We start from the raw sequence: 22757 nt of genomic DNA on the forward strand, positions 1-22757 counted from the left end.
TTCCCGGTGCCGGTACCGGCCATGCCCTCCGCGTACCCGCAGCGAGCCCTGACGGTGCTGCTGCTCTTCGGGACCCTGTCCGCCGCCATGGCCCTGCTCTCCTCCAGCCTCATCTTCCAGCTGCCCTCGGGCCGGGCCGCTCCCGGTGCCGGTGGCGGCCGCGGGGCGCTCCCGGAGGCGGTGGCCGCCGCTGTGCTGCCGGTATCGGCCGTGCTGGCCGCGCTCTGCCTGGTGCTCAACGTGAGCTGCCTCCTGCTCTGCCTCCTCCACGGCTACTGCAGCACCGAGCTGGGCCGGGGGCGGCCCGGGCCCGAGCGGTGAGAGCCCCGAGCGGGGCCACCGGGGAACCGGGGCTCGGGGGACCGGGGGGCTCGGGACAGGCGGGGACCGGGGCTGGAGGCGTTCGGGAGCCGCAGGGACCGGGGCTGGAGGGACTCGGGAGATGCGGGGACGCTCGGAGGGATCCGGCGGAACCGGAGGGACCGGGGATGCCCGGAGGGGTCAGGAAGAAGGGAAGGGCTGGAGGATGCGGCGGGATCAGGGAATGAGGGGTCCGGGTGCCCCAAAACCCGCGGGAGGATTTGCTGGGGGGGTTGTGGGGAGCAATGGGTGGAAAATCCCCGAAATTCCCCTCCGTGACCCCCAGGGTTGGAACTGAGCTCTTTAATTTGAGTTTTAGAGAGTCTGGAAATTGGGAGCGGCACGTTTAGACCTGGCTGCACAGTCCAGGGGGTTTCATTTCCATGACTGGGAACTCCCAGCGGGGTTTGGGGCGTCCCAGGAGCTCCTGGGGTCACCTCGACCCCCAGGGATTGCCCCAAAATGTTGGCCCTGAGGTCACTGCTGGGGTGACCACCCGGGCCACCAAAACGACCCCAGGGCTGGGTCATTAACGCCATTCATTAAATGTTGATTTAATCATTAATCAATCGGCATAATCAATCAGCACTTTTACACGTGCAGGGTTATTCCCAGAGAAATTCCTTTCTGGTTTTTTTTTTTTTTTTCCATGGATCTGGAATGGGCTGGGGGCTCCTGGCCCAGCACCCGGGTTAAAACTAAAAAACAGCTCGGGGATAATCTGATTTTAAAGGATTTTGGTGACAGCTGGACTTGGTGGGGTGGCTCACGCAATTTTGGGACCTCTCTGACTTCAGCCGAAACTCACTGAAAGGGAATGACGACGTTCCAACAGCCACTTTTTGTCCCTTAATTAGAGAATCCAATCAGTCCCGGCTCTGCACGGAGCATCGGGCTGGAGAAATTCCAGCAGCGCCTCCTCAGCCTCTTCCAACGCTTCATTAACGGAGGAGAGTGAAAACATTTCCCTAAAAACACAAAAAGTCCCCACAACAAACTCGGCTTTTCTGCTGGAAAATTTACAACAAAAAAATTCCCCCCACCCCGAGCTGTGAATTTTCCTGTGATCCCAGCCCGGATTTTGGGCTGAAACTGCTCCATTTGGGAGCTGGGAAGTTGAAATTCGGGAATTGCGAGGTCACAGGGGAGGAAAAATTCCATTCCCAAAAGCTCCCGGCGCCGGGAGGCTCGGCCCCAGTAACCCGAGCGTCGGGAGGGTTCCGTGCCCGTCCCCGGGAGTCTCCGGCCGATCCCTGCCCCGTGCCTCAGTTTCCCCGGCTGCGGCGGGGGCTCCGCGCTCGGGCCGGGAGCAAAGGCGGCGTTCGGGGCCACGGCCGGGAGGTGGCGGTCATGTCCCCGTGCTGTGGCGGTGATGTCCCCGTGCTGTGGCGGCGTCACGGGAGCCGCTCACGTCGCGGGGACCTTCGGCGCTGTCAGCCCCAATTGCCGCTGTCACCCCAAACTGGCCCTGTGACCCCCAAACTCCGCTGTGACCCCCAATTGCCGCTGTCACCCCGAACTGGCCCTGTCAGCCCAAACCGGCCCTGTCATTCCCTCCAGATTTTTCCTGGGCTGAGATCAGGACCAGGACCAGTCCTGAATTCCTCCCTCCATCCTTTCCCCGGGCTCAGAGCAGGGCTGGAGCCTGCCCAGATCTGTTTTCCCTGCGAGGAGCCCTTCCAGAGCTCTTTTCCCTGCGAGGAGCCCTTCCAGAGCTCTTTTCCCTGCGAGGAGCCCTTCCAGAGCTCTTTTCCCTGCGAGGAGCCCTTCCAGAGCTCTTTTCCCCGTTTTCCCCCTTTTCCCTGTTTCCCAGGGCAGTCTGGTTCCTCCTGGACAGCCGGAGCATCCGGCACGCGGCCATCGGCCTCTTCTGCTGCGGGGTCTGCCTCTACCTCACAGGCAAGTGACCCCCGGTGTCCCCCAGTGTCCCCAGTGTCCCCAGTGACCCCCAGTGTCCCCAGTGACCCCCAGTGTCCCCCAGTGACCCCCAGTGTCCCCAGTGTCCCCAGTGTCCCCAGTGTCCTCAGTGCTCCCAGTGTCCCCAGTGACCCCCGGTGTCCCCCAGTGTCCCCCAGTGACCCCCGGTGTCCCCAGTGCCCCCAGTGCATGTCCTCAGTGTCCCCCAGTGTCCCCAGTGCTCCCAGTGTCCCCAGCCCAGCCCTGCACTCGTTTCTCCTCCAGCACTGCTTTGGTTCACAAATGGCCCCATCAGCTCCTTCCCACACCCTGCAATTCCCATCCCAGGGGCCCAGGCTGGAATTTTGTAGGGGCTGGAGGGGTGCAGAGATGGGAACGGAGCTGGAGAATTCCCGAGGGAGCTGGGATGGGGCTGGAATTTCCAAACCCAGGAAATTTCCAAGTTTTCCAGGAACTTCCAAATCCATCCTTTGGTAATTCCAGCTCCTGAGATTTTTTTTCCAGGGGCTCCTGGGCTGTCCCTGAGCCCTTTTCCAGCCCCAGCCACTCCAGGGATTCCCGAATCCATCCCTTTTCACTCCCGAGCCCTTTTCCAGCCCCAGGCACTCCAGGGATTCCCAAACCCACCCATTTTAACTCCCGAGCCCTTTTCCAGCCCCAGACACTCCAGGGATTCCCAAATCCATCCCTTTTCACTCCTGAGCCCTTTTCCAGCCCCAGCCACTCCAGGGATTCCCAAACCCACCCATTTTAACTCCCGAGCCCTTTTCCAGCCCCGGGCATTGCCGGGTCCCCTCAGGGCGCCCCTGTGCTCTGCTCCGCCCGCAGCCCTGGCCCTGCTGATGCTGCTGCTGTTCGAGCCGCAGGCCGGGATCGCCAGCGCCTGCGTCCTGACCTCGGGAATCCTCGTCCTGCTGCTCTCCCTGCTCCACGCGCTGCTCCGCGCCTCCCGCGCTGCCCAAATCTCCCGAGGCCCGGAGCCTCCCCAGGCCCTGCACGAGAACGGCTCCGCCCAGCCCGGCCACGGCAGCGACCTCGGCCGGGACGGGGCTGCTGCTCCCCGGCGCCACCCCGGAGAAACCCCCTGGGAATTCTGCTTCCCGCCCTTCCTGGAGGGCAGATCCCGGCCGGGCTCGGCCTCCAGCAGCAACCCGAGCTCCAGGAGCAAGGAACTCCCCAGGGAATCCCAGTGGGAATTGTCCAGGAGCAAAGAACTCCCCAGGGAATCCCAGTGGGAATTGTCCAGGAGCAAAGAACTCCCCAGGGAATGCCAGGACTGGTCCAGGAGCAAGGAACTCCCCAGGGAATCCCAGTGGGAATTGTCCAGGAGCAAGGAACTCCCCAGGGAATGCCAGGACTGGTCCAGGAGCAAGGAACTCCCCAGGGAATGCCAGGACTGGTCCAGGAGCAAGGAATTCCTCAGGGAATCCCAGTGGGAATTGTCCCGGATCCAGGATTCCCCCAGGCAATGCCAGGCCCAGGCCTGGTCCCGGACCCACAGGACGCTGCTGGACTCAGGGCTGCTCCAGGAGCAGGGAAACCCTTGGAATGTCACCAGCGGGGAGATGAGGAACGCGGTGTCCCACAGAGCCACCAAGGACTCCACGCTGGTCTGAGGGGAATTCGGGACTTTCCTGGAGGAGGAGTTGATGGCTTTCCACTGGTTTGGGTTTGGTTTTGCCTGGAAAAATTCCTTTCTCCACAGCCAAAATCCCAGTGCTGCCTGCCCGGGGAACCCAAACCCACCCCAGCCGTGGGAGAGGATCTGGGAAATGGGGATGGGGAGCAGGAATTGGGGTTTTCACCAGCAGAATTTCAGCCTTTCCCAGCAGATCCCGGCTCATTTCCCTTCTCCTTCCTCCCTGCTCCATCCTCATCCTCAGCACTGGCATGGATGGGGAGGGTTTGGGGTGGGGGAAACCCAGTTTGGGGCGGCCAGGAACAGATTTGGGGTGAGAAAAAGCAGATTTGGGGTGGCAGGGGATGCTCTGGGGTGACCAAGTGCAGGTTTGGGATGGCCAAAAGCGGGGCTGGGTCTGCCAAGGGTGAGTTTGGGGTGGCAAAGGCAGATTTGGGTTGGGAAAAGGCAGATTTGGGGTGGGAAAAGGCAGATTTGGGTTGGGAAAAGGCAGATTTGGGTTGGGAAAAGGCAGATTTGGGGTGGGAAAAGGCAGATTTGGGGTGTCCCTGCTATTATCCCAAATTCCAGCTGCTATCCCAAGGGCAATTCCCCTGGAATCTGAGTTCAGCCATTCCCTGAATCCCCCTGGGAAATCCAGGAGGGATCCACAGCAAAGCTCTGCTCCCTTCCAGTCACCCCCAAAACCAAGAGTGCAAGACAAAAATCCTTTTTTTTTTTTTTTCCTTCTTTTTAGGATTTTAAGGAATTTTTTCTCCCTTGAAAGCCTAAAATTCCACATTCTTTTGTTCCATGCCCTTGGAAACCCCAGGATAAAAAAGGAGCTCCAAGCTCCCACGGCCACAGGAGAAAAGTTGAAAACCTTTAAAAGGAATTTTCTTGTTGTGCCTTTTTGGAGATTTTTTGGGTTTTGTTTTTTTGTTGTTTTTTTTTTTTTTTTTCCTTTTTATTCTCGTCCTCATTAAAACCAAACCCAGCAATTCCTTGGCAGCAGCTGGAAAAGTATCTCCTTGGAGAATTCCTCCTCAACAAAAGCCTGGAGTGCTGCTCACATTCCAGCTTTTCACACGAAATTCCCAAAGCCAGACCTCATCTGTGAGGGTTTTTTGGGGAAAAAAAAAGGGAAGAGGATAAACACAAACCCACCCCGTTTTTCCATGGAAAAGAGGTCCCAAAAAGCAGGATTTGGGATTTTCCAGCTCTTTCTTTTTGCTGTTTTCCCGGGAATTCAGGGGCCTCTCTACCTGTGCAGCCCCAGAGGTTTTTTCACTTCTTCCCAAGGTTGGGAAATTCAGGATGGAAAATCAGGAGGTGCCTGGAGGATTCTTCGGTTGGGGGGTGATGGTGCTGTGGGAAGAAAAAAGGAAAAGTTAAATTCAGCAGCCTGAAAATGTGGGAAATTTGGGATTTCCTCAAAAAATTCCCTCTGCCGGAGGTTGCTGGGGTAAGGGGTTGATTTTAGGGTGGCACAGCCATTCCTGCAGCATGAAAAAATCCCCAAAATATCCTCCTCAAAATCAAAACAATTCTCAAAAATCCCTCAGACTTTTTAAATCTCCCCCTAAAATCCCCCCCGCAAAAAAAAAAAAATCCTCCAAAATAAAAAAAATCCTCCCCAAAAAATTAAAAAATCCTCCCCAAAAAATTAAAAAAAAATCCCCAAAAATCAAAACAAATCTCAAAAATCCCTCCGATTTTTTTAAATCTCCCCCCAAAATCCCCCACAAAAAAAAAAAATCCTCCGAAATTAAAAAATCCTCCCCCAAAAATGAAAAAAAAAAAAATCCCCAAAAATCAAAACAAATCTCAAAAATCCCTCAGATTTTTTTTAATCTCCCCCTAAAATCCCCTCACAAAAAAGTCCTCCAAAATAAAAAAAATCCTCCCCAAAAATTAAAAAAAAAAAAATCCCCAAAAATCAAAACAAATCCCAAAAAAAGCCCTCAATTTTTTTTTTTTTAAAAGCACAAAAACTCCAAAAGTTTTGGGGATACCTCTGCTCAATCCCTGCATCCCTAAACTCCAAACAATTCAGATCTCCCCACAAACAACCTCCCTAAAATTCCGTTTATTGCCCGTTTTCCCTTAGCAAACAGCACTGGTTTCCCGCAGGGGATGGGGAAGGGGCAGGGGACGCTGTCCTGGACCACCCTGGAATTGTTTCCCGGGATTCTGGGGGTACCTGCGGCCCTGGGCAGCGCTGAGCTGCTCCTTCATGGCTATGGAGTGCTTGAGCAGGCTGTCGATGCTCTTGAAGTAAACGCTGCTGTCGGTCATGTTCTTGATGGCGCTGGAGAAGGGGCAAAAGGGGGAGCAGGACGGAGCTGGAATTCCCCAAATCCTGCTTGTTCCCCCTCCAATCCCGGGAAAGTTCAGGTCTGAGGGGTTTCCCACTGGGGGAAGCTGGGAAAATTCCATAAAGTTCCAAAATCCCTGCCAGGAGTTCCCAAATCCCGGCTCCTCCCATCCTCATTCCCTGGATCCTGCTGGGTTTTCCAGCCTGGAATTCCAGGAATTTCACCCTCAAAATGAAAATCCCAAATCCCAACTCATTCCCTGGATCTTTCCCCCCAGAAATCCAGGAATTTCCCTCCCGAAGTGAAAATCCCAAATCCCAACTCATTCCCTGGGTTTTCCAGCCTGGAATTCCAGGAGTCTAACCCTCAAAATGAAAATCCCAAATCCCACCCTCATTCCCTGGATCCTGTGGTGTTTTCCAGCCCGGAATTCCAGGGATTTCCCTCTCCAGGTGAAAATTCCTGCCAAGAGCTCAAAGTTCATCCCAAATCCCAATTAATTCCCTGGATCTTTGCCCCCAGAACTGCAGGGATTTCCCTCTCCAGGTGGAAATCCCCAAGCCCAGCTGCTCCCACCCTCATTCCCTGGATCCTGCTGCGTTTCCCAGCCGGGATCCCGGCGCTCCCCTGGGGTACCTGCAGGCGTACTCCACGGTGTAAATGGCTCCCTGGCTCTGCTCCTCCCAGCTCTGCATGTCCGACTGCGAGGGCCAAAACCAGCACGGATCAGGCAGGGGCTGGGCTGGGAACGGGATCTGGGGAGGGAATTCCTGCCTGGAACGGGATGGGAGGGGATTCCCGGGGAAGCTGTGGCTGCCCCCGGCCCCCGGGAATGTCCAGGCAGGGAAGCATCCGAGGAAAACCTGGAGCTGCTTCCGGAGGTGCAAGGGGCTCCAAAGGAGCTGGAGAGGATTTGGGATGAGGGACGGAGGGGCAGGAGCCAGGGAATGGATTTGGGAATTCCAGGGCACAGGGAATGGATCTGGGATTTGGGAATTCCAGGGCACAGGGAATGGATTTGGGATGGGAATTCCAGGGCACAGGGAATGGATCTGGTAGGGAATTGGGAATCCCAGGGCACAGGGAATGGATTCGGGATGGAATCCCAGGGATGGAACCCCAGGAGCCAGGGGACAGCTCCGTGGGGATTTTGGGGCAGGAATTGCCAGAGGAGCTGCGCCCGCCGGGCGGGGCGGGCTCGTCCCTCAGCTCCCGGAATTCCCGGAATTCCCGGGGTTCCCCACCTTGTGCTGGGCCAGCTCGGGCAGGGAGCGCCGCACGTGCTCCTGCAGCCGGAACAGCGCCACCGAGGGCTCGTTGGCCAGCACGTACAGGCTCTCGGTGAACTTGTCCGTCACTGCCGGGAGAAACCGGGAAAAAACCGGGATTAACGGGAATCCATCGGGATACGGGGGAGGCAGGGCTAATCCAGGCAGATAACTCAGCGGAAACCCACAGAAATCCACAGTAATCTCTCCATAGAAATCCATAAAAATATCAGAAATCCAGAGAAATCCATGGAAATATCTCACAGAAATCCATGGAGATATCTCCACAGAAATATCTCTATAGAAATCCACAGAAATCCATGGAAATCCATGTAGATCTCTCCATAGAAACCCATGGAAGCAAACAGAAATATCTCCATGGAAGTCCTCAGAAATATCTCCACAGAAACCCACACAAAAATCTCCAAGGGACACCCGGGGGCTCTTCCCAGCAGCAGCAAGGGGGATAAAGGCCGGCAGTCAAACCACAACATCCCAGCGGCCAAACCACCGCGGCGGGGCCTCTCCCAGCCCATCCCCGCCGCTCCCGCTCCCGGTCCCGCCTATCCCGGTCCCGCCGCTCCCGGTCCCACCTTTCTTCACCTTCAGCTGCATCTCCGGTTCCTCCATCCCGCCCGCCGCCACTTCCGCTTCCGCCGGCGCGCCCCCAAAGCGCCCCGGGCAGGGAAAACAGCCCCGGCTGGAAACGCGGCCGCGGGACCAACGTTCCGCTGAGCGGGACCAACGTTCCCACGCCCCCCCAAATCGGTGTCACCCCCCCCCCCCCCCGCAGGTCTCCGTTGTCACCCGCGGGGACACTCGGTGGCTCCCGGTTTGTCACCCGTGGAGACACTCGGTGGCTCCCGGTTTGGCGGTGCTGCCCTGAGAGGGGTCTGGGGGTGTCGCGGCCTTTGCCCCCCCTCGGTACCGCGGTGTCCCCAAGGTGTCCCCAAGGTGTCCCCAAGGTGTCCCCCGGGCGAGGCGGTCCCGCTGCCACCCCCTCGTGTCACTTTAAGGCCGCTCTCGGCGGGACGTGGGGCCGGGCCGCGCTCCCCGAACCCCCCGGGCCGCCCTGGCCCCGCCGGGCCCCGCAGGAACGGGAAGGGAGGGGCGGGAGAGCCGGGAGGCGGCGGTGAGACCGGGAACGGGAACGAGAACGGGAACCGGGGACGGGAACGGGGATGGGAACGGATCGGAACGGACCGGGAACGGGGACGGGAAGCGGGGACGGATCGGGGACGGGAAGGAAGGGGCGGTGAGCCGGGAGGCGGCGGTGAGACCGGGAAGGGGAACCGGGGATGGGAACCGGGAATGGGAACGGGATGAGGAAGGGATGGGGAACGGATCGGGAACGGGAAATGAGAGGCGGGAGAGCCTGGAGGCGGCGGTGAGACCGGGAACGGGATCGGGATCCGGGGATGGGATCGGGAACGGGACCCGAGAACGGGGAACGGGAACCGGGGGCGGGAAAGGGATCGGGACCGGCGGTGAGGGGCTGGGAGAAGGGATGGGGAGGGCCCGGGGGTCCCGGGCTCGGAGGAGCTGCGGGAGAGGAGGTTTGGAGTGTGGGAAGCGCCGGGAATGGCGATCCCGGGAGCGGGGACAGAGAGGGGGAGCCCAGGGACAGAGATGGGAACCGAGTGTGGGACGGGGAAGGGAAGATCCCAGAAACGGGGCGAGGAGAACGGGGGTACCCCAGGAACCGGGATGGGGAGCGCAAGGGGACCCCAGCCCCGCTGCAGCGTGGGGGTCTCAGGCACTCGGGGTCTGTCCCTGTCCCCCTCTCCCACCCCATCCCTGGGCAGGGAAGGCGAAGGAGCCGTCGGGGAGCCCCCCTGGAGCCCGGGACCCCCCAGAATTGGGTGGAAAAAGGGGGAAAGGGTGAAGAGGCAGCATGGGGGACAGCGGGGCCCCCTCGGCGTGTCCCCAGCAGGACGGGGACGCAGCGCTCCCGGAACGTGGGGACGGTGAGTTGGGGATGCTGGGGCCAAACTGAGCGCGGATCCTCCTGCACACCGGGGTGCGTTTGGGGTATCCCGAGCCAGATGGCACCGCCCGGGACACCCCAGAAGGAGCCCCAGGGTGACACCGAGGTGCCCGGGCTGCAGGTGGAGCCGAGAGCCCCCGGAATTCCTCGGCTGCTCCCGTGGATTCCCCGAGCCCCAGCGAGGCCCCGGCCCTGGACGGTGAGTGGGGCACAGAGGGGAAATTTCCTGGGGTCCCCCGTCCCAAAAATCCCAGGAAGGGGCCTCAAATGTGGGAAATCCCATCCCAATCCCAACGTTTGGTGCCCGCTCCTCCTGCCAGCCCTGAGAGGTCCCCCCAGCTCTGCTCCAATAAAACTTCGGATCAGGGGCTGGAAACGCTTTGGGATTCCCGAGGAAGAGCCTTAAATTGCTGCTCAAACGTGGAAAATCCCAATCCCAAAGTTTGGTGCAGACTCCTCCTGCCAGCCCTGAGAGGTCGCTGCAGCTCCACGCTGCAACTGGAGATGGGAATTCTCATTTCCCTTGGATTTTTCCCAATAAAACCTCGGATCAAGGGCTGGAAACACTTCGGGATTCCCAAGTGGAGCCGGGCAGGGATGGGAAACAGGAGGATGGAGCTGGGTGGTGTGGATTTAAATAAATAGAAAGTAAACCTGAAATTAATGGAGAGTAAACGAATAGAGAATGAATAAACATAAAATAAATCAGAAAATAATGGAAAATAACCCCGAATTGATGGAGAGTAACCCCAAATTAATGGAGAATAACCCCGAATTGATGGAGAATAAACTGCAGACCCTCTGTGTCCCAGGTTTCCCCCTGAAGCATTCCAACACCCTGACCAACAGACAGCGAGGCAACGAGGTGTCAGCACTGCCGGCCACACTGGACAGTGAGTGCCACCAGCGTCCCCAGGGGCTGCAGGGGACATGGGACAGCAGGGATCACCCTGGGGCAGCTCCCACGCCCCAGATGTGCAGGGAGTTCCTTTCCCCCGATGGATTTGTCTCTTCCAGCACTGTCCATCCACCAGCTCGCTGCCCAAGGGGAGCTCATCCAGCTGAAGGAGCACCTGAGGAAAGGTTGGTGTCCCTCTGGTGCCCTCACACTCGGTTTTCACTCGGCCATAAAACCACTGGGATTGGAATTGGGGTTTTTTGTGGAGATTTCTCCAGTTTTGGAGATGGGAAAAATCCTCAAAAATCCATTCCAACCACCCAGCAGCTGGCTGAGGTGGTTTAGCAGCCCTTACTGGTTGAACTGGGGGCACAGGGGGCTCACCTGGCTGTGGTCACCTGCCCAGGTGAGAATTTGGTGAACAAACCCGACGAGAGAGGCTTCACCCCCCTGATCTGGGCTGCAGCTTTCGGGGAGATCGAGACCGTGCGGCACCTCCTGGAGTGGGTGAGGCCGTGGGGGCTCCGGGGCTTCCAGAATGTTCTGGGACCTGTCCTGGATCTGGGGTCTGTCCTTAACCCTGTCTGGGACCTGTGGGACCTGCCCTTGATCCTGGGACCTGTCCTTGATCCAGGGATCTGTCCTAAATTCTGGGACCTGGCTTTAGTCCTGGTGTCTGTCCTTGGCCCTGGGGATTTGTCCTTGACCCTGGGACCCGTCTTTCATCCTGGGCATCTCTTTTTAATGCTCTGTGATCTCCCTCATTTACTCCAGGACCTCTGTCTTTAATCCTGGGATCTCTCCTTCATCCTGGGATTTCCCTTTTTAATCCCGGGATCTGTCTCTGCCCCCACTGTCCCTGGGGTGCTGCAGGGGCGATGTCAGCCCAGGGAGGGTGGCTGTGGGCAGTGTGACCCAGCTGTCCCCGCTGTGGGTCAGTGTCACCGGGCTGTGGGCACTGTCAGTGTCACTGGGCTGTCCCTGCTGTGGGTCAGTGTCAGTGTCACCCCACTGGGCAGTGTGACCCAGCTGTCCCCGCTGTGGGCAGTTTCAGTGTCACCCCACTGTGGGCAGTGTCCCCAGGCTGTCCCCGCTGTGGGTCAGTGTCAGTGTCCCCGGGCTGTCCCTGCTGTGGGTCAGTGTCAGTGTCCCCGGGCTGTCCCCTCGGTGGGCAGTTTCAGTGTCACCCCACTGTGGGCAGTGTCCCCGGGCTGTCCCCTCTGTGGGTCAGTGTCAGTGTCACCGGGCTGTCCCCTCTGTGGGCAGTTTCAGTGTCACCGGGCTGTCCCCGCTGTCCCCAGGGCGCCGATCCCCACGCGCTGGCCAAGGAGCGGGAGAGCGCGCTGGCCCTGGCCAGCATGGGCGGCTACACCGACATCGTCACCATGCTGCTGGACAGGGACGTGGACATCAACACCTACGACTGGGTGAGGGCCAGCCCTGGCCGGGGACAGCAGGGACAGCGGGGACAGCAGGACAAGCCTCCCCAGTGCCACCAGCATGGCCAGGGGACACCAGTGTGGAGCTGGGAGAGGCTGGAAGGGGATCCCAGTGTGGAGCTGGGAGAGGCGGGGCTGGATCCCAGTCTGGAACTGGGAGAGGCTGGGTCGGGATCCCAATCTGGAGCTGGGAGAGGCTGGGCTGGATCCCAGTCTGGAGCTGGGAGAGGCTGCAATGGGATCCCAGTCTGGAGATGGGAGAGGCTGGGTCGGGATCCCAGTGTGGAGCTGGGAGAGGCTGCAATGGGATCCCAGTCTGGAACTGGGAGAGGCTGCAGTGGGATCCCAGTCTGGAACTGGGAGAGGCTGCAATGGGATCCCAATCTGGAGCTGGGAGAGGCTGGGTCGGGATCCCAATCTGGAGCTGGGAGAGGCTGGGCTGGATCCCAGTGTGGAGCTGGGAGAGGCTGGGCTGGATCCCAGTCTGGAGCTGGGAGAGGCTGCAATGGGATCCCAGTCCAGAGCTGGGAGAGGCTGCAGTGGGATCCCAGTGAGTCCCAGTCTGGAACTGGGAGAGGCTGCAATGGGATCCCAGTCCAGAGCTGGGAGAGGCTGCAATGGGATCCCAGCGTGTGGCGCAGCCCCTGAGGGACAGCGGGGAGCAGCAGGAGCCGTGTGGGACCAGGAACGACCTCTCCCTGCCCTGGCACCCCACAGAACGGGGGCACCCCCCTGCTCTACGCCGTGCGCGGGAACCACGTCAAGTGTGTGGAGGCCCTGCTGGGTAAGGCACAGATCGGCTCCTGCCGGCTCCATCTCCCGCAGCCGCAGCCTCCCTGCCGTGGGAGCAGGGCCGGGGCCAGGGGCAGCTCTTGGGGCCCCATGGCAGCCCCCATGGCAGCCCCCATTGCTGACCCCCATTGCTGACCCCCATGGCAGCCCCCACTGCTGACCCCCACTGCTGACCCCCATTGCTGACCCCCACTGCTGACCCCCACTGCTGACCCCCATGGCAGCCCCCATTGCTGACCCCCACTGCTGACCCCCATGGCAGCCCCCATGGCAGCCCCCACTGCTGACCCCCATTGCTGACCCCCATTGCTGACCCCATTGCTGACCCCCACTGCTGACCCCCATTGCTGACCCCCACTGCTGACCCCCATTGCTGACCCCCATTGCTGACCCCCATGGCAGCCCCCATTGCTGACCCCCACTGCTGACCCCCATTGCTGACCCCCATTGCTGACCCCATGGCAGCCCCCATTGCTGACCCCCACTGCTGACCCCCACTGCTGATCCCCATTGCTGACCCCCATGGCAGCCCCCACTGCTGACCCCCATTGCTGACCCCATTGTTGACCCCCATGGCAGCCCCCATTGCTGACCCCCATGGCAGCCCCCACTGCTGACCCCCATTGCTGACCCCCACTGCTGACCCCCATTGCTGACCCCCACTGCTGACCCCCATTGCTGACCCCCATGGCAGCCCCCATTGCTGACCCCATTGCTGACCCCCATGGCAGCCCCCATTGCTGACCCCCATTGCTGACCCCCATGGCAGCCCCCATTGCTGACCCCATTGCTGACCCCCATGGCAGCCCCCATTGCTGACCCCATTGCTGACCCCCATTGCTGACCCCCATGGCAGCCCCCATTGCTGACCCCCATTGCTGACCCCCATGGCAGCCCCCATTGCTGACCCCATTGCTGACCCCCACTGCTGACCCCCATTGCTGACCCCCATGGCAGCCCCCATTGCTGACCCCCACTGCTGACCCCCATTGCTGACCCCATTGCTGACCCCCATTGCTGACCCCATTGCTGACCCCATTGCTGACCCCCATGGCAGCCCCCACTGCTGACCCCCATGGCAGCCCCCATTGCTGACCCCCATTGCTGACCCCCATGGCAGCCCCCATTGCTGACCCCATTGCTGACCCCCACTGCTGACCCCCATTGCTGACCCCCATGGCAGCCCCCATTGCTGACCCCCACTGCTGACCCCCATTGCTGACCCCATTGCTGACCCCCATTGCTGACCCCATTGCTGACCCCATTGCTGACCCCCATGGCAGCCCCCACTGCTGACCCCCATGGCAGCCCCCATTGCTGACCCCATTGCTGACCCCCATGGCAGCCCCCATTGCTGACCCCATTGCTGACCCCATTGCTGACCCCCATGGCAGCCCCCATTGCTGACCCCATTGCTGACCCCCATTGCTGACCCCCATTGCTGACCCCATTGCTGACCCCCATTGCTGACCCTCATGGCAGCCCCCATTGCTGACCCCCATTGCTGACCCCCATTGCTGACCCCATTGCTGACCCCCATTGCTGACCCCCACTGCTGACCCCCACTGCTGACCCCATTGCTGACCCCCATTGCTGACCCCCACTGCTGACCCCCATGGCAGCCCCCACTGCTGACCCCCATTGCTGACCCCCATGGCAGCCCCCATTGCTGACCCCCATGGCAGCCCCCATTGCTGACCCCATTGCTGACCCCCACTGCTGACCCCCACTGCTGACCCCCATGGCAGCCCCCACTGCTGACCCCCATTGCTGACCCCCATTGCTGACCCCATTGCTGACCCCCACTGCTGACCCCCATTGCTGACCCCCACTGCTGACCCCCACTGCTGACCCCCATTGCTGACCCCATTGCTGACCCCCATTGCTGACCCCATTGCTGACCCCCATGGCAGCCCCCATTGCTGACCCCATGGCAGCCCCCATTGCTGACCCCATTGCTGACCCCCATGGCAGCCCCCATGGCAGCCCCCATTGCTGACCCCCATGGCAGCCCCCACTGCTGACCCCCATGGCAGCCCCCATTGCTGACCCCCACTGCTGACCCCCATTGCTGACCCCCATTGCAGCGTGCGGCGCTGACCTGACTGAGGAGGCGGACTCGGGCTACACCCCCATGGACCTGGCCGTGGCCTTGGGACACAAGAAAGGCAAGTGGCCTCCATCAGAAACAGGGGTTTCCCCTCAGAAAGCAGGGGTTGCCCTCAGGAAATAGGGATTGCCCCCAAAAACCAGGGATTTCCCTCAGAAAATTGGGTTTTCCTCAGAAAACTGGGGTTTCCCTCAGAAAACTGGGGTTTCCCCTTAGAAAACTGGGATTTCACATAGAAAACAAGGAGTTCCCCTCAGAAAACAAGAGTTAAACGACGACCAGATCCTTCCCAGAGCAGCTTCCCTGAGTCCCACCCTCCCCCTGCCTCAGTCCAGCAGGTTATTGAGAACCACATCCTGAAGCTGTTCCAGAACAAGAAGAGGAAGAAGTGAGGCAGCAGCTCCAGCTGTTCCCAGCATCACCACGGCCTCATCCCAGCACCCCAGGCATGGAGAAATCCAGGAATTTCTGCCCTCGTGGACCCCAAGCCTCTCCCTGGCTGCCATGCCTAAAACCCAGGGACACTCACTCCAGCCCTGGCTGGACTCAGCGGCTCCGTGTTGGAAGTAAACTTCAATTGCAATTAAACTCTGTTTAATTAAAATCCTCGGCCCATCCTAATCCCAGTTTTTGGGCAACAGTGAGTCAAAATTTCCCCTTGGCATTGTGGAATTCCTGTCCAGGGCTGCCCCTTCTCCTATAAAACTGCCACAGCCAGGAGGGAAGATCCCACAGGATTCTGGCAGATAGGAATTCCAGTTTTTGGGCAGCCACGAGTCAAAATTTCCCCTCGGCATTGTGGAATTCCTGTCCAGGGCTGCCCCTTCTCCTATAACACTGCCACAGCCAGGAGGGAAGATCCCACAGGATTGTGTTGCTGCCATCCCAAGCAGGTGACGGCACAGGGAGGGGACGCTGCTCCTGTGTGCTGACGGCAAAGCCCCGGCGGCTCATTCCAGGAAAAAGCAGGAACTGATCCCATTTTATTGATCCCATTGCACGCCTGTGCCCAGCGCAGCCTCCCCGGTGCCACCTCAGGGGACAGGGACCCCCCTCGTGGGGCTTTCAGAGCCCCCAGAGAGGGGACAGGGGAGCCTCTCCCCCAGCACCCCCAGGTGATAAATGACCACCCTGCCAAAGAAATCCGTGCTGCTGCCAAAGGTGATCCTCAGCTTGTCCAGCACCGTCTCCTCCACCTGGAACCTGTGCAGATCCCGGTCAAGGAACAACGCTGGGATCTGGGGCTCACAGCCCAGCTCTGCTCAGCAGCAAAATTCCCCAAAAACCCCCAGATTCTGCCTTGCCCTGCTCAGCACGCTGGGAAAGGATATCTGCATGGCGTGGCTGTCCTGGGGGTACAGCTCCGATATCTTCACCAGTTCCTCGCCCGTTCTGCAGCCTGGGGAGGGCGAGCGGGAGCCTCAGGTGCTTCCAGGAGCCTCCAGGTGCTGCCCCAAATCTTCCCTGGCTCCCACCGGCACCCAAAGGCTCCCAGCCCCTCTTTATTCACTCACAGAGCTGCTCCAGGAGCCTCCAGGTGCTGCCCCAAAACCTTCCCTGGCTCCCCCTGGCACCCAGAGGCTCCCAGCCCCTCTTTATTCACTCACACAGCTGCTCCCAGGTGCGGTCCCAAAATCTTCCCTGGCTCCCACCGGCACCCAAAGGCTCCCAGCCCCTCTTTATTCACCCACAGAGCTGCTCCAGGTGCTCCCAGGTGCTGTCCCAAAATGTCCCCCTGGCACCCAGAGGCTCCCAGCCCCTCTTTATTCACCCCCAGAGCCTCTCCAGGTGCTGCCAAGCCCCTCCTGGGCTTTGGGAATTGCTGACAAACGCCCCGAGGCCCCCTGTGAGCCCCTGCAGGTGCGGGTAAACTGAGGCAGGAGCCCGCGGTGCCTCAGTTTACCTGCCAGCCGCCCTCACCTTCCAGCGTGCACAGCCGGCTGGAAAAGCCCCCCTGGAACTGGATGTGCAGCTGGGAGACCTTGACAGGGCAGGGGAAATCCAGGGTGACCCACTGGGATGTGCCCTGGGGGGACAGGAGCGTCACAGGGGGCACGGAGAGGGCAGGGATGCGCGGACAGGATGTCACAGCCCTGCCCCTGTCCCTGTCCCCACACCTGGTCCGAGTTCCAGCAGGTCTCCTCGCTGCCATCGAACAGGTGCTGCTTCCCGAAGTGCTTCACATCCCGGTTCAGCACGGAGCTCACCCTGCGGGGACAGCGCCACCATCCCCCGGGGACATCAGGGACAGGCAGGGGACAGCGCCAACCCCTCGGGGACATCAGGGACAGGCAGGGCCGGGGACAGCGGGGACAGCGCCACCATCCCCCGGGGACATCAGGGACAGGCAGGGGACAGCGCCAACCCCCCTGGGGACAGCGGGGACAGGCAGGAGGGGCCGGGACTCACCGCGTGGCCGTGCGGGGACACACCAGGGGCTCCACGGGCATCGCTGCCTGCGGGGAGGGACGGGCGTGATGGGGACACCAAAACGGGGCTGGGGAGACCCAAAATGGGGCTGGGGACACCTAAAATGGGACTGGAGACACCCAAAATGGGGCTGGGGACACCAAAACGGGGCTGGGGACACCTGGGCGGGAATGGGGACCCTTGGACTGAACTGGGGACACCCAAAACAGACGCTGGGGACCCTGGGCCACCCCCGGGCACCACCGGACAGAGCTGGGACCCCCCGAGCGGCACCGGTGACGCCCGGCCAGCCCCGGGGACCCCCGGGAGCTGCTGCCCGGCCCCTCCCGGTCCCGCCGGGGCCGCCCCGCACTCACCGCCCGCCGCAGGAAGAGGCGGAGCCGCCGCCGCGCTCCCGGTGTCCGGTACCGCCCTCGGCGCCGCGGGGGCTCCGGGACGGCGGCTCCGCGTCCCCCCCGCCGCCCCTGCAGGTCCCGGGCCTCCCCAGCCCCGGCCCAGCCCCGGCGCCCCCCGGCCGTGCTCGGCCCCGGTACCGGTGTCCGCGGGAGCCCGGGGATCCCCGCTCCTTTCCCGGGGCTGGGGGGCCCGGGCGGGGCACGGGGGGCGCGGGGACCTTCCCGGGACAGCTCCGCTGGTGGCACCGGCGGACAGGGACAGGGACAGGGACAGGGACCGGGACAGGGACAGGGACCGGGACAGGGACAGGAACAGGGACAGGGACAGGGACAGGGACAGGAACAGGGACAGAGACCGGGACAGGAACACGGACCGGGACAGGGACCGGGACAGGGACCGGGTTAGGGACAGGGACCGGGACCGGGACCGGGACAGGGACCGGGACAGGGACAGGGACAGGGACAGGGATAGGAACACGGACCGGGACAGGGACCGGGACAGGGACAGGAACAGGGACCGGGACAGGGACAGGGACAGGGACAGAGACCGGGACAGGAACCGGGACAGGGACAGGAACAGGGACAGGGACAGGGACAGGGACAGGAACAGGAACAGGGACCGGGACAGGAACAGGGACAGGGACAGGGACAGGGACAGGAACAGGGACAGGGACCGGGACAGGGACAGGAACAGGGACCGGGACAGGGACAGGGACCGGGACAGGAACAGGGACAGGGACAGGGACCGGGACAGGGACCGGGACAGGGACAGGGACAGGGACCGGGTTAGGGACAGGGACCGGGACAGGGACAGGAACAGGGACAGGGACAGGGACAGGGACAGGAACAGGGACAGGAACAGGGACAGGGACCGGGACAGGGACCGGGAGTGCGGGGTGGGAGGGATCCCCGCATTCCCGCATCCCTGAAACCCTGCGTGTCCCTGCATCCCTAAATCTCTGAATTCCTGAATCCCGTCATTCCTGAGCCCCTGCAGCCCGGAACATTCCTGAATCCCCGCATTCCTGAATTCCTGCATGTACCTGCATCCCCATCCCCGAATCCCTGCAAATCTCTGCATATCCCCACACATCCCTGCACATTCCTGCATCCCCGCACATTCCTGCTAATCCCTGCATCCCTGCAGATCCCAGGATCCTCCACAGCCCAGCCCTGCATTCCTGCTCAGCCCTGCATCCTTTTTCATCGCTGTTCATCCTGACCTCCCTGCAGGGCTCGGCACCCCCGAATCCCTGCGAATCCCTGCGAATCCCTGCTCACCCCAGCCTCCCTGCCCACCGCAGCCCCCGGCTCCGCAGCCCCGCAGAGCTCCCGGTGCCGGGTGAGTCACGGCGGCCGCGCCGAGGCCGCCTCAGCTCAGTCACCGGCAAAAATAAACCCGGCGAGAGCTGCGAAGCCACCGCCCCCTCCTCGTCCCCATCCCCGTCCCCGTTCCCTTCCCCGTTCCCGTCCCTGCGCCGCCCCGGGGCTCGGTCCCGGCCGGGGACACGCTGCCGCCCGCACACACATGTCACACACATGTCACACGCATGTCACACGCATGTCACACGCCTGTGCGCACACCCGCGGGACACGCGACCCAGCAGCACACGCGTGACCGGCTCTGCCTTCCTCCTCCTCCTCCTCCCCCCTCCCCTCCTTCCCCCGTCGAGTTTCGCCTGAGAAATTGGGTCAAAAACCGCAGGAGCCTCATTTGCCCCTGGGCTAATTGCGCGTCTGGGGACAGAGCTGCCACTTCTGCCACCGCCGTGCGCGTCACCTCCCGCCCGCGCCCGCCGCCAGCGTCCCCCTCCTCATCCCGGTGACCCCGAACCCGCCACTGCTGCGGAACCGGGAAGATCCCGGTGACCCCGACCCCTCCAGCTCCGCGGAACCGGGAAGCAGCGGCCCAGCCCCGGGATCTTCGGCCTCATCCCCTTCCTCGCTGTCGAGGAACGCGGCGCCGTCGGGGCCGGGCCGTGCCGGGAGCGGCTCCGGCCGCGCCCCGGGGCGGCCTCTCCGTGGGCTCCGGGAGCCGATGGCGGGGCCGGTGCCGAGGGCAGCGCGGGCCCGGCTCCGGACCCCGCTCGCCCCGGGGCCGCGGTGCCGGCGCGGGAAGCGCCCGCCCGGTGCCTTTTGTGCGGCGGCCGTGCGGGCTCTGCCGAGCATCCCCGGCCGGCGCTCCCGAAGAAAGAGCGGGTGCTGTGCCCTTCAGCATTAATTAATTAATTAATTACTCCTGCCGATTGATTTCCACTTCCGTGCAAAGCCCCGGGGATCGCCGGGGGTGCGGGACTCGGGGCGCGCCGGCAGAGCTCTCTGCCTGTTCTCCGTGCCTTTGTTATTTATCGACATTTCCCCCAGCGCACAGGACGGGGCTCTAGGGAGGATTGGGCACATCCAGGTGTCGTTGGTCATTCACGCCAGGTGACAACGTGGTGGCATCTCGGAGCTGGGAAGGAGCAGGGCAGGGTGACCGTGCGTGCATCCCCCTGGAAGGGGATGGGTAAATGATATCATTATCATTAATTTATTATAAGGCTGGTTTTAAGTCACAAACTGGCGTTTAGTCCCCAGGGCTGAGGGCGCCGGGGTCGCTGCAGTGTCCCCAACAGTGTCACCACACCGCGAGTGCCTCCCGACACGTGTCACAGCGGTGTGAGCAGGTGTGAGGGTGGCGTGTGCCCCTAATGAGCTTGGCTTTGCTGACGGGAGATGCCGCTCGGTGTCCCCGCACGGCACAATTAGCACCCTTGCTAATGAGCCAGCGCGGCCTCCTGCCAGCCCCGCTGCTGATTGCGGCCGGAGCCAGAGCGGGGCTGCCCGGGCCCGGTGTCCCCCGTGTCCCGTGCCGAAATCAGCGCAGGGGTGAGCGGGTGGCATCGCCACCCGGGGGTGGCCAAGGAGGCGCCCGTGTCCCCTCCCGTGTCCCTCCCTGTCCCCGCTCGTGTCCCAGGTGCGGGGCGGCCGCTGCCCGAGGGGGAAGGAGCGGGTCCGGCTGCCGGAAGGGGGGAAGGGAAGGAGGCAGTTGCCATGGAAACCGCAAATAAAATCAATGCCCGCTGCCGGTGTGCTGGGAGCGAAGCTGGGCCTGGCCAGGGCAGCACCGCCGCGTCCCCGGGGGTCACTGCAGCCCCTGCTGTGCCCGGTGCTCAGGTGGCGCCGGGATGAGGGGACAGGGACAGCACGGGGGGGTCCCAGCGTTCCGGCCTCGCCCCGTCCCCTCCGCAGCCCAGGCTGGGCCGTCCTGCCCAGCTCCAGCCCCGCAGCTCCGCCAGGACGGGCACGGCCGCCGCTTCCCCTCAGCCGCGGATCCTCCTGTCCGTCCGTCCGTCCGTCCGTGCTGCTGCCCGCCCCGTGCCGGTGCCCCGAGCGCTGGCCGCAGCTGCGGCGGCAGCGGCCTCGTTAATGAGCTGCGGCGCTGATGAATGTGGCAGCTCTCCTGGAACGGCCGTCAGCAGCCGCCGGCGGGCCTGAGCGGAATAACAAGCGGCTCCGTGGCCTCGGGACGGGGTCCCCCCGAGCACCCCGCGGCCGTGCGGGGACCCCGGGCCGCGCTCCCGGGGGGCTCCGGGGCCCCGCTCTGCCCGTGAGGCCCCGGGACAGCGCGGCGCCACCACCGCCAACCGGGGCGGCTCGGGAGGCTCCCGGCCACGCCACCCGCCCGGTTTGGCTCTGTCCTGTGGGGGACGGGGGTGGTGACCACAGAACCAACCCCTCCGTCCCCATCGCTGTCCCCACATCTGTCCCCTCGCCGCGGGCTGGCCGTGTCACCCTCGATTGTGACGGCAGCAGGAGCCGGCTGAGTCCTACCAAACTCGTGTCGCTCACGCCACCCGCTGTCCCCTGGGGGGCTGGGGACACCGGAGCAGTGGGGACCCCCCGGCCCCCGGCCGGAGCCGCAGCGGGGGCCCCGCGGGCAGTGGCGGGAGCCCCTCGGCGCTGTCACCGCACCCCAACCGCCCGCGGCCTCTCCTCGCGTCCCTGTCACAACAAAGGAAAACATCTCTGGATGGAAACTGCGGGAGGGTCGTCACGGCAACACTGCTGCAGGATTTCACCAGAATCCCGGCGTTCGGGCTCAAAAAGACGCGCAGGGCCCACGCTCCCCCGCGCAGCCGCCGCCGCCGCCGATCCTGCCGGGCTTGGGGCCCGGGGAGCGGCACCGAGGGACGGGGACACCCCAACGGCGCCGTCCCGGGCCACCCGCGGGGCTCGGGGCTGTGGGGACACGGTGACAGCAGGTTCTGCCTCGTGGGAGCAGCTCGGGGCCGGATGTGGGGCGGGAGGGGTGGGGGGACCCCACCCTGGGCGAGGACGGCGACACTGGGACAGCGCTCGGTGCCAGCGCTGGCTCTGCCACCCCTGGGCTCAGAGGGCAGCGGCACCCGCTGAAGTCACCTCCCAGCTGCAGGGAGGGCTCTGGGACGCCAGAGTGGTCCCCAGCGCGTCCCTGGGCCCGGAGCAGCTGCCGAGGAGCGGGGAGCGGTGTCCGTGGCCCCCCGGCCCCCGAGCCGCGCTGGCCGGTGGCTGCTGTGACATTCATCCCCTCTTGAGACGAGAGCTCGGCCCGGTCACCGCCAGCGCCTTCCCCTGCCACCAAAGCGGCCGCGGGACATCCCCGGTGCTCGGCCGGGCCTCGGTGTCCCCTGGGGGGCGGCCCCGGGTGCCCCTTCCCTCACCTTGGAGTCCCCAAGAGGCGCCGGGGCCCTCTCGAGGGTCGGGGTCTCGCTGGGAGCAGCTGTGCTGGAGTTTTTTGGGATGGGTGACACGAGGGACGTGCTGGGCCCAGAGGGAACGTGGGATGAGCCCGCCGACCCCTGATCGGATTTCCAGGTGAAATCCAGGAAGACAAAGAGCAGGAGGGAGGATTTGGGGCTGCAGGACCCAGCTGTGGTGGCGGGCATCCAGGTGAGGGTTTCAGAGCCCATTAACCACTCCTGGCCCATCCTCTCCTCCCAACAACCCAAAAACCACCTCGGGGTGCCCCCTCCAAAGGTCCCTGGGGTGTTTGGATCCTCCCGGAGCGGGAAGAAGCCGCGGTATCAACGCCCCTGGGACCCTCTCCCTAATTCCCCTCACCACGGGGACGGTGCCCCCCGTCCCTGTCCCCCAGGCCCGGGCACCTCCATGGGCCGGGCCCGCAGCTGCAGCCACATAAAGGAGGGGAACAGAGGAGCTCTGTGCGCCGGCAACGCCGGGATTGTGCCGGAGCAGGGGGGGCT

General features: G+C 62.7%; 4 protein-coding genes across 10 annotated transcripts; 2 read left to right on the top strand and 2 right to left on the bottom strand.

Moving 5' to 3' along the window:
• TMEM221 (transmembrane protein 221) lies at positions 1-4880 on the top strand. The gene is made up of 3 exons (XM_066566389.1): positions 1-317; positions 2174-2259; positions 3106-4880. The coding sequence occupies exons 1-3, from the start codon at positions 22-24 to the stop codon at positions 3891-3893; spliced, it is 1170 nt and encodes a 389-aa protein (XP_066422486.1). The 5' UTR covers positions 1-21; the 3' UTR covers positions 3894-4880.
• BORCS8 (BLOC-1 related complex subunit 8) lies at positions 4610-8183 on the bottom strand. 4 transcript variants are annotated; one of them, XR_010785093.1, is made up of 6 exons: positions 8075-8183; positions 7458-7570; positions 6850-6968; positions 6099-6206; positions 5161-5263; positions 4610-5009 (listed from the first exon to the last, which is right to left on the bottom strand). XR_010785093.1 is itself a non-coding variant. In XM_066566387.1 (5 exons), the coding sequence occupies exons 1-5, from the start codon at positions 8109-8111 to the stop codon at positions 5221-5223; spliced, it is 366 nt and encodes a 121-aa protein (XP_066422484.1). In that variant the 5' UTR covers positions 8112-8183; the 3' UTR covers positions 4610-5220. The 4 variants fall into 4 exon arrangements, 3 of the variants coding, with proteins under 3 accessions (XP_066422484.1, XP_066422482.1, XP_066422485.1); XM_066566387.1 differs by having other exon boundaries at positions 4610-5263; positions 6850-6914; XM_066566385.1 differs by having other exon boundaries at positions 4610-5263.
• A 336-nt stretch (positions 8184-8519) lies between these two features.
• RFXANK (regulatory factor X associated ankyrin containing protein) lies at positions 8520-15295 on the top strand. 4 transcript variants are annotated; one of them, XM_066566327.1, is made up of 10 exons: positions 8520-8613; positions 9287-9448; positions 9590-9667; positions 10281-10361; positions 10486-10551; positions 10773-10873; positions 11668-11793; positions 12523-12589; positions 14685-14765; positions 15038-15295. In XM_066566327.1, the coding sequence occupies exons 2-10, from the start codon at positions 9376-9378 to the stop codon at positions 15097-15099; spliced, it is 735 nt and encodes a 244-aa protein (XP_066422424.1). In that variant the 5' UTR covers positions 8520-8613; positions 9287-9375; the 3' UTR covers positions 15100-15295. The 4 variants fall into 4 exon arrangements, with proteins under 4 accessions (XP_066422424.1, XP_066422426.1, XP_066422423.1 ...); XM_066566329.1 differs by lacking the exon at positions 8520-8613 and adding an exon at positions 8653-8754 and having other exon boundaries at positions 15043-15295; XM_066566326.1 differs by lacking the exon at positions 8520-8613 and adding an exon at positions 8655-8754.
• A 365-nt stretch (positions 15296-15660) lies between these two features.
• Positions 15661-17249, bottom strand: NR2C2AP (nuclear receptor 2C2 associated protein). Its single transcript, XM_066566330.1, has 5 exons — positions 17117-17249; positions 16825-16915; positions 16628-16733; positions 16038-16106; positions 15661-15911 (listed from the first exon to the last, which is right to left on the bottom strand). Exons 1-5 carry the CDS (start codon positions 17155-17157, stop codon positions 15742-15744), a joined length of 477 nt encoding a protein of 158 aa, XP_066422427.1. The 5' UTR covers positions 17158-17249; the 3' UTR covers positions 15661-15741.
• Between the last annotated feature and the right edge of the window lie 5508 nt (positions 17250-22757).

The sequence above is a fragment of the Molothrus aeneus genome, chromosome 27, assembly GCF_037042795.1.
Source record: "Molothrus aeneus isolate 106 chromosome 27, BPBGC_Maene_1.0, whole genome shotgun sequence".
NCBI classification, from domain to species: domain Eukaryota; kingdom Metazoa; phylum Chordata; class Aves; order Passeriformes; family Icteridae; genus Molothrus; species Molothrus aeneus.

What these genes read in the sequence shown, in the direction of transcription:
- NR2C2AP (XM_066566330.1), bottom strand. Translation starts at nt 17,157, where the DNA reads ATGCCCGTGGAGCCCCTGGTGTGTCCCCGCACGGCCACGCG. An exon ending in CCTGCTGGAACTCGGACCAG is followed by an intron (nt 16,734 to 16,824) that starts GTGTGGGGACAG and finishes CTGTCCCCCCAG; the next exon opens with GGCACATCCCAGTGGGTCAC. An exon ending in GGACAGCCACGCCATGCAGA is followed by an intron (nt 15,912 to 16,037) that starts TATCCTTTCCCA and finishes GGGATCTGCACA; the next exon opens with GGTTCCAGGTGGAGGAGACG.
- TMEM221 (XM_066566389.1), top strand. Translation starts at nt 22, where the DNA reads ATGCCCTCCGCGTACCCGCAGCGAGCCCTGACGGTGCTGCTGCTCTTC. An exon ending in GGGCGGCCCGGGCCCGAGCG is followed by an intron (nt 318 to 2,173) that starts GTGAGAGCCCCG and finishes CCTGTTTCCCAG; the next exon opens with GGCAGTCTGGTTCCTCCTGG. An exon ending in GGTCTGCCTCTACCTCACAG is followed by an intron (nt 2,260 to 3,105) that starts GCAAGTGACCCC and finishes CTCCGCCCGCAG; the next exon opens with CCCTGGCCCTGCTGATGCTG.
- BORCS8 (XM_066566385.1), bottom strand. Translation starts at nt 8,111, where the DNA reads ATGGAGGAACCGGAGATGCAGCTGAAGGTGAAGAAAG. An exon ending in CCGAGCTGGCCCAGCACAAG is followed by an intron (nt 6,969 to 7,457) that starts GTGGGGAACCCC and finishes TTCCCTCCCCAG; the next exon opens with ATCCCGTTCCCAGCCCAGCC. An exon ending in AGCGCTGCCCAGGGCCGCAG is followed by an intron (nt 5,264 to 6,098) that starts GTACCCCCAGAA and finishes TTCTTCCCACAG; the next exon opens with CACCATCACCCCCCAACCGA.
- RFXANK (XM_066566327.1), top strand. Translation starts at nt 9,376, where the DNA reads ATGGGGGACAGCGGGGCCCCCTCGGCGTGTCCCCAGCAGGACGGGGAC. An exon ending in GTGTGTGGAGGCCCTGCTGG is followed by an intron (nt 12,590 to 14,684) that starts GTAAGGCACAGA and finishes CCCCCATTGCAG; the next exon opens with CGTGCGGCGCTGACCTGACT. An exon ending in GGCCTTGGGACACAAGAAAG is followed by an intron (nt 14,766 to 15,037) that starts GCAAGTGGCCTC and finishes CCCCTGCCTCAG; the next exon opens with TCCAGCAGGTTATTGAGAAC.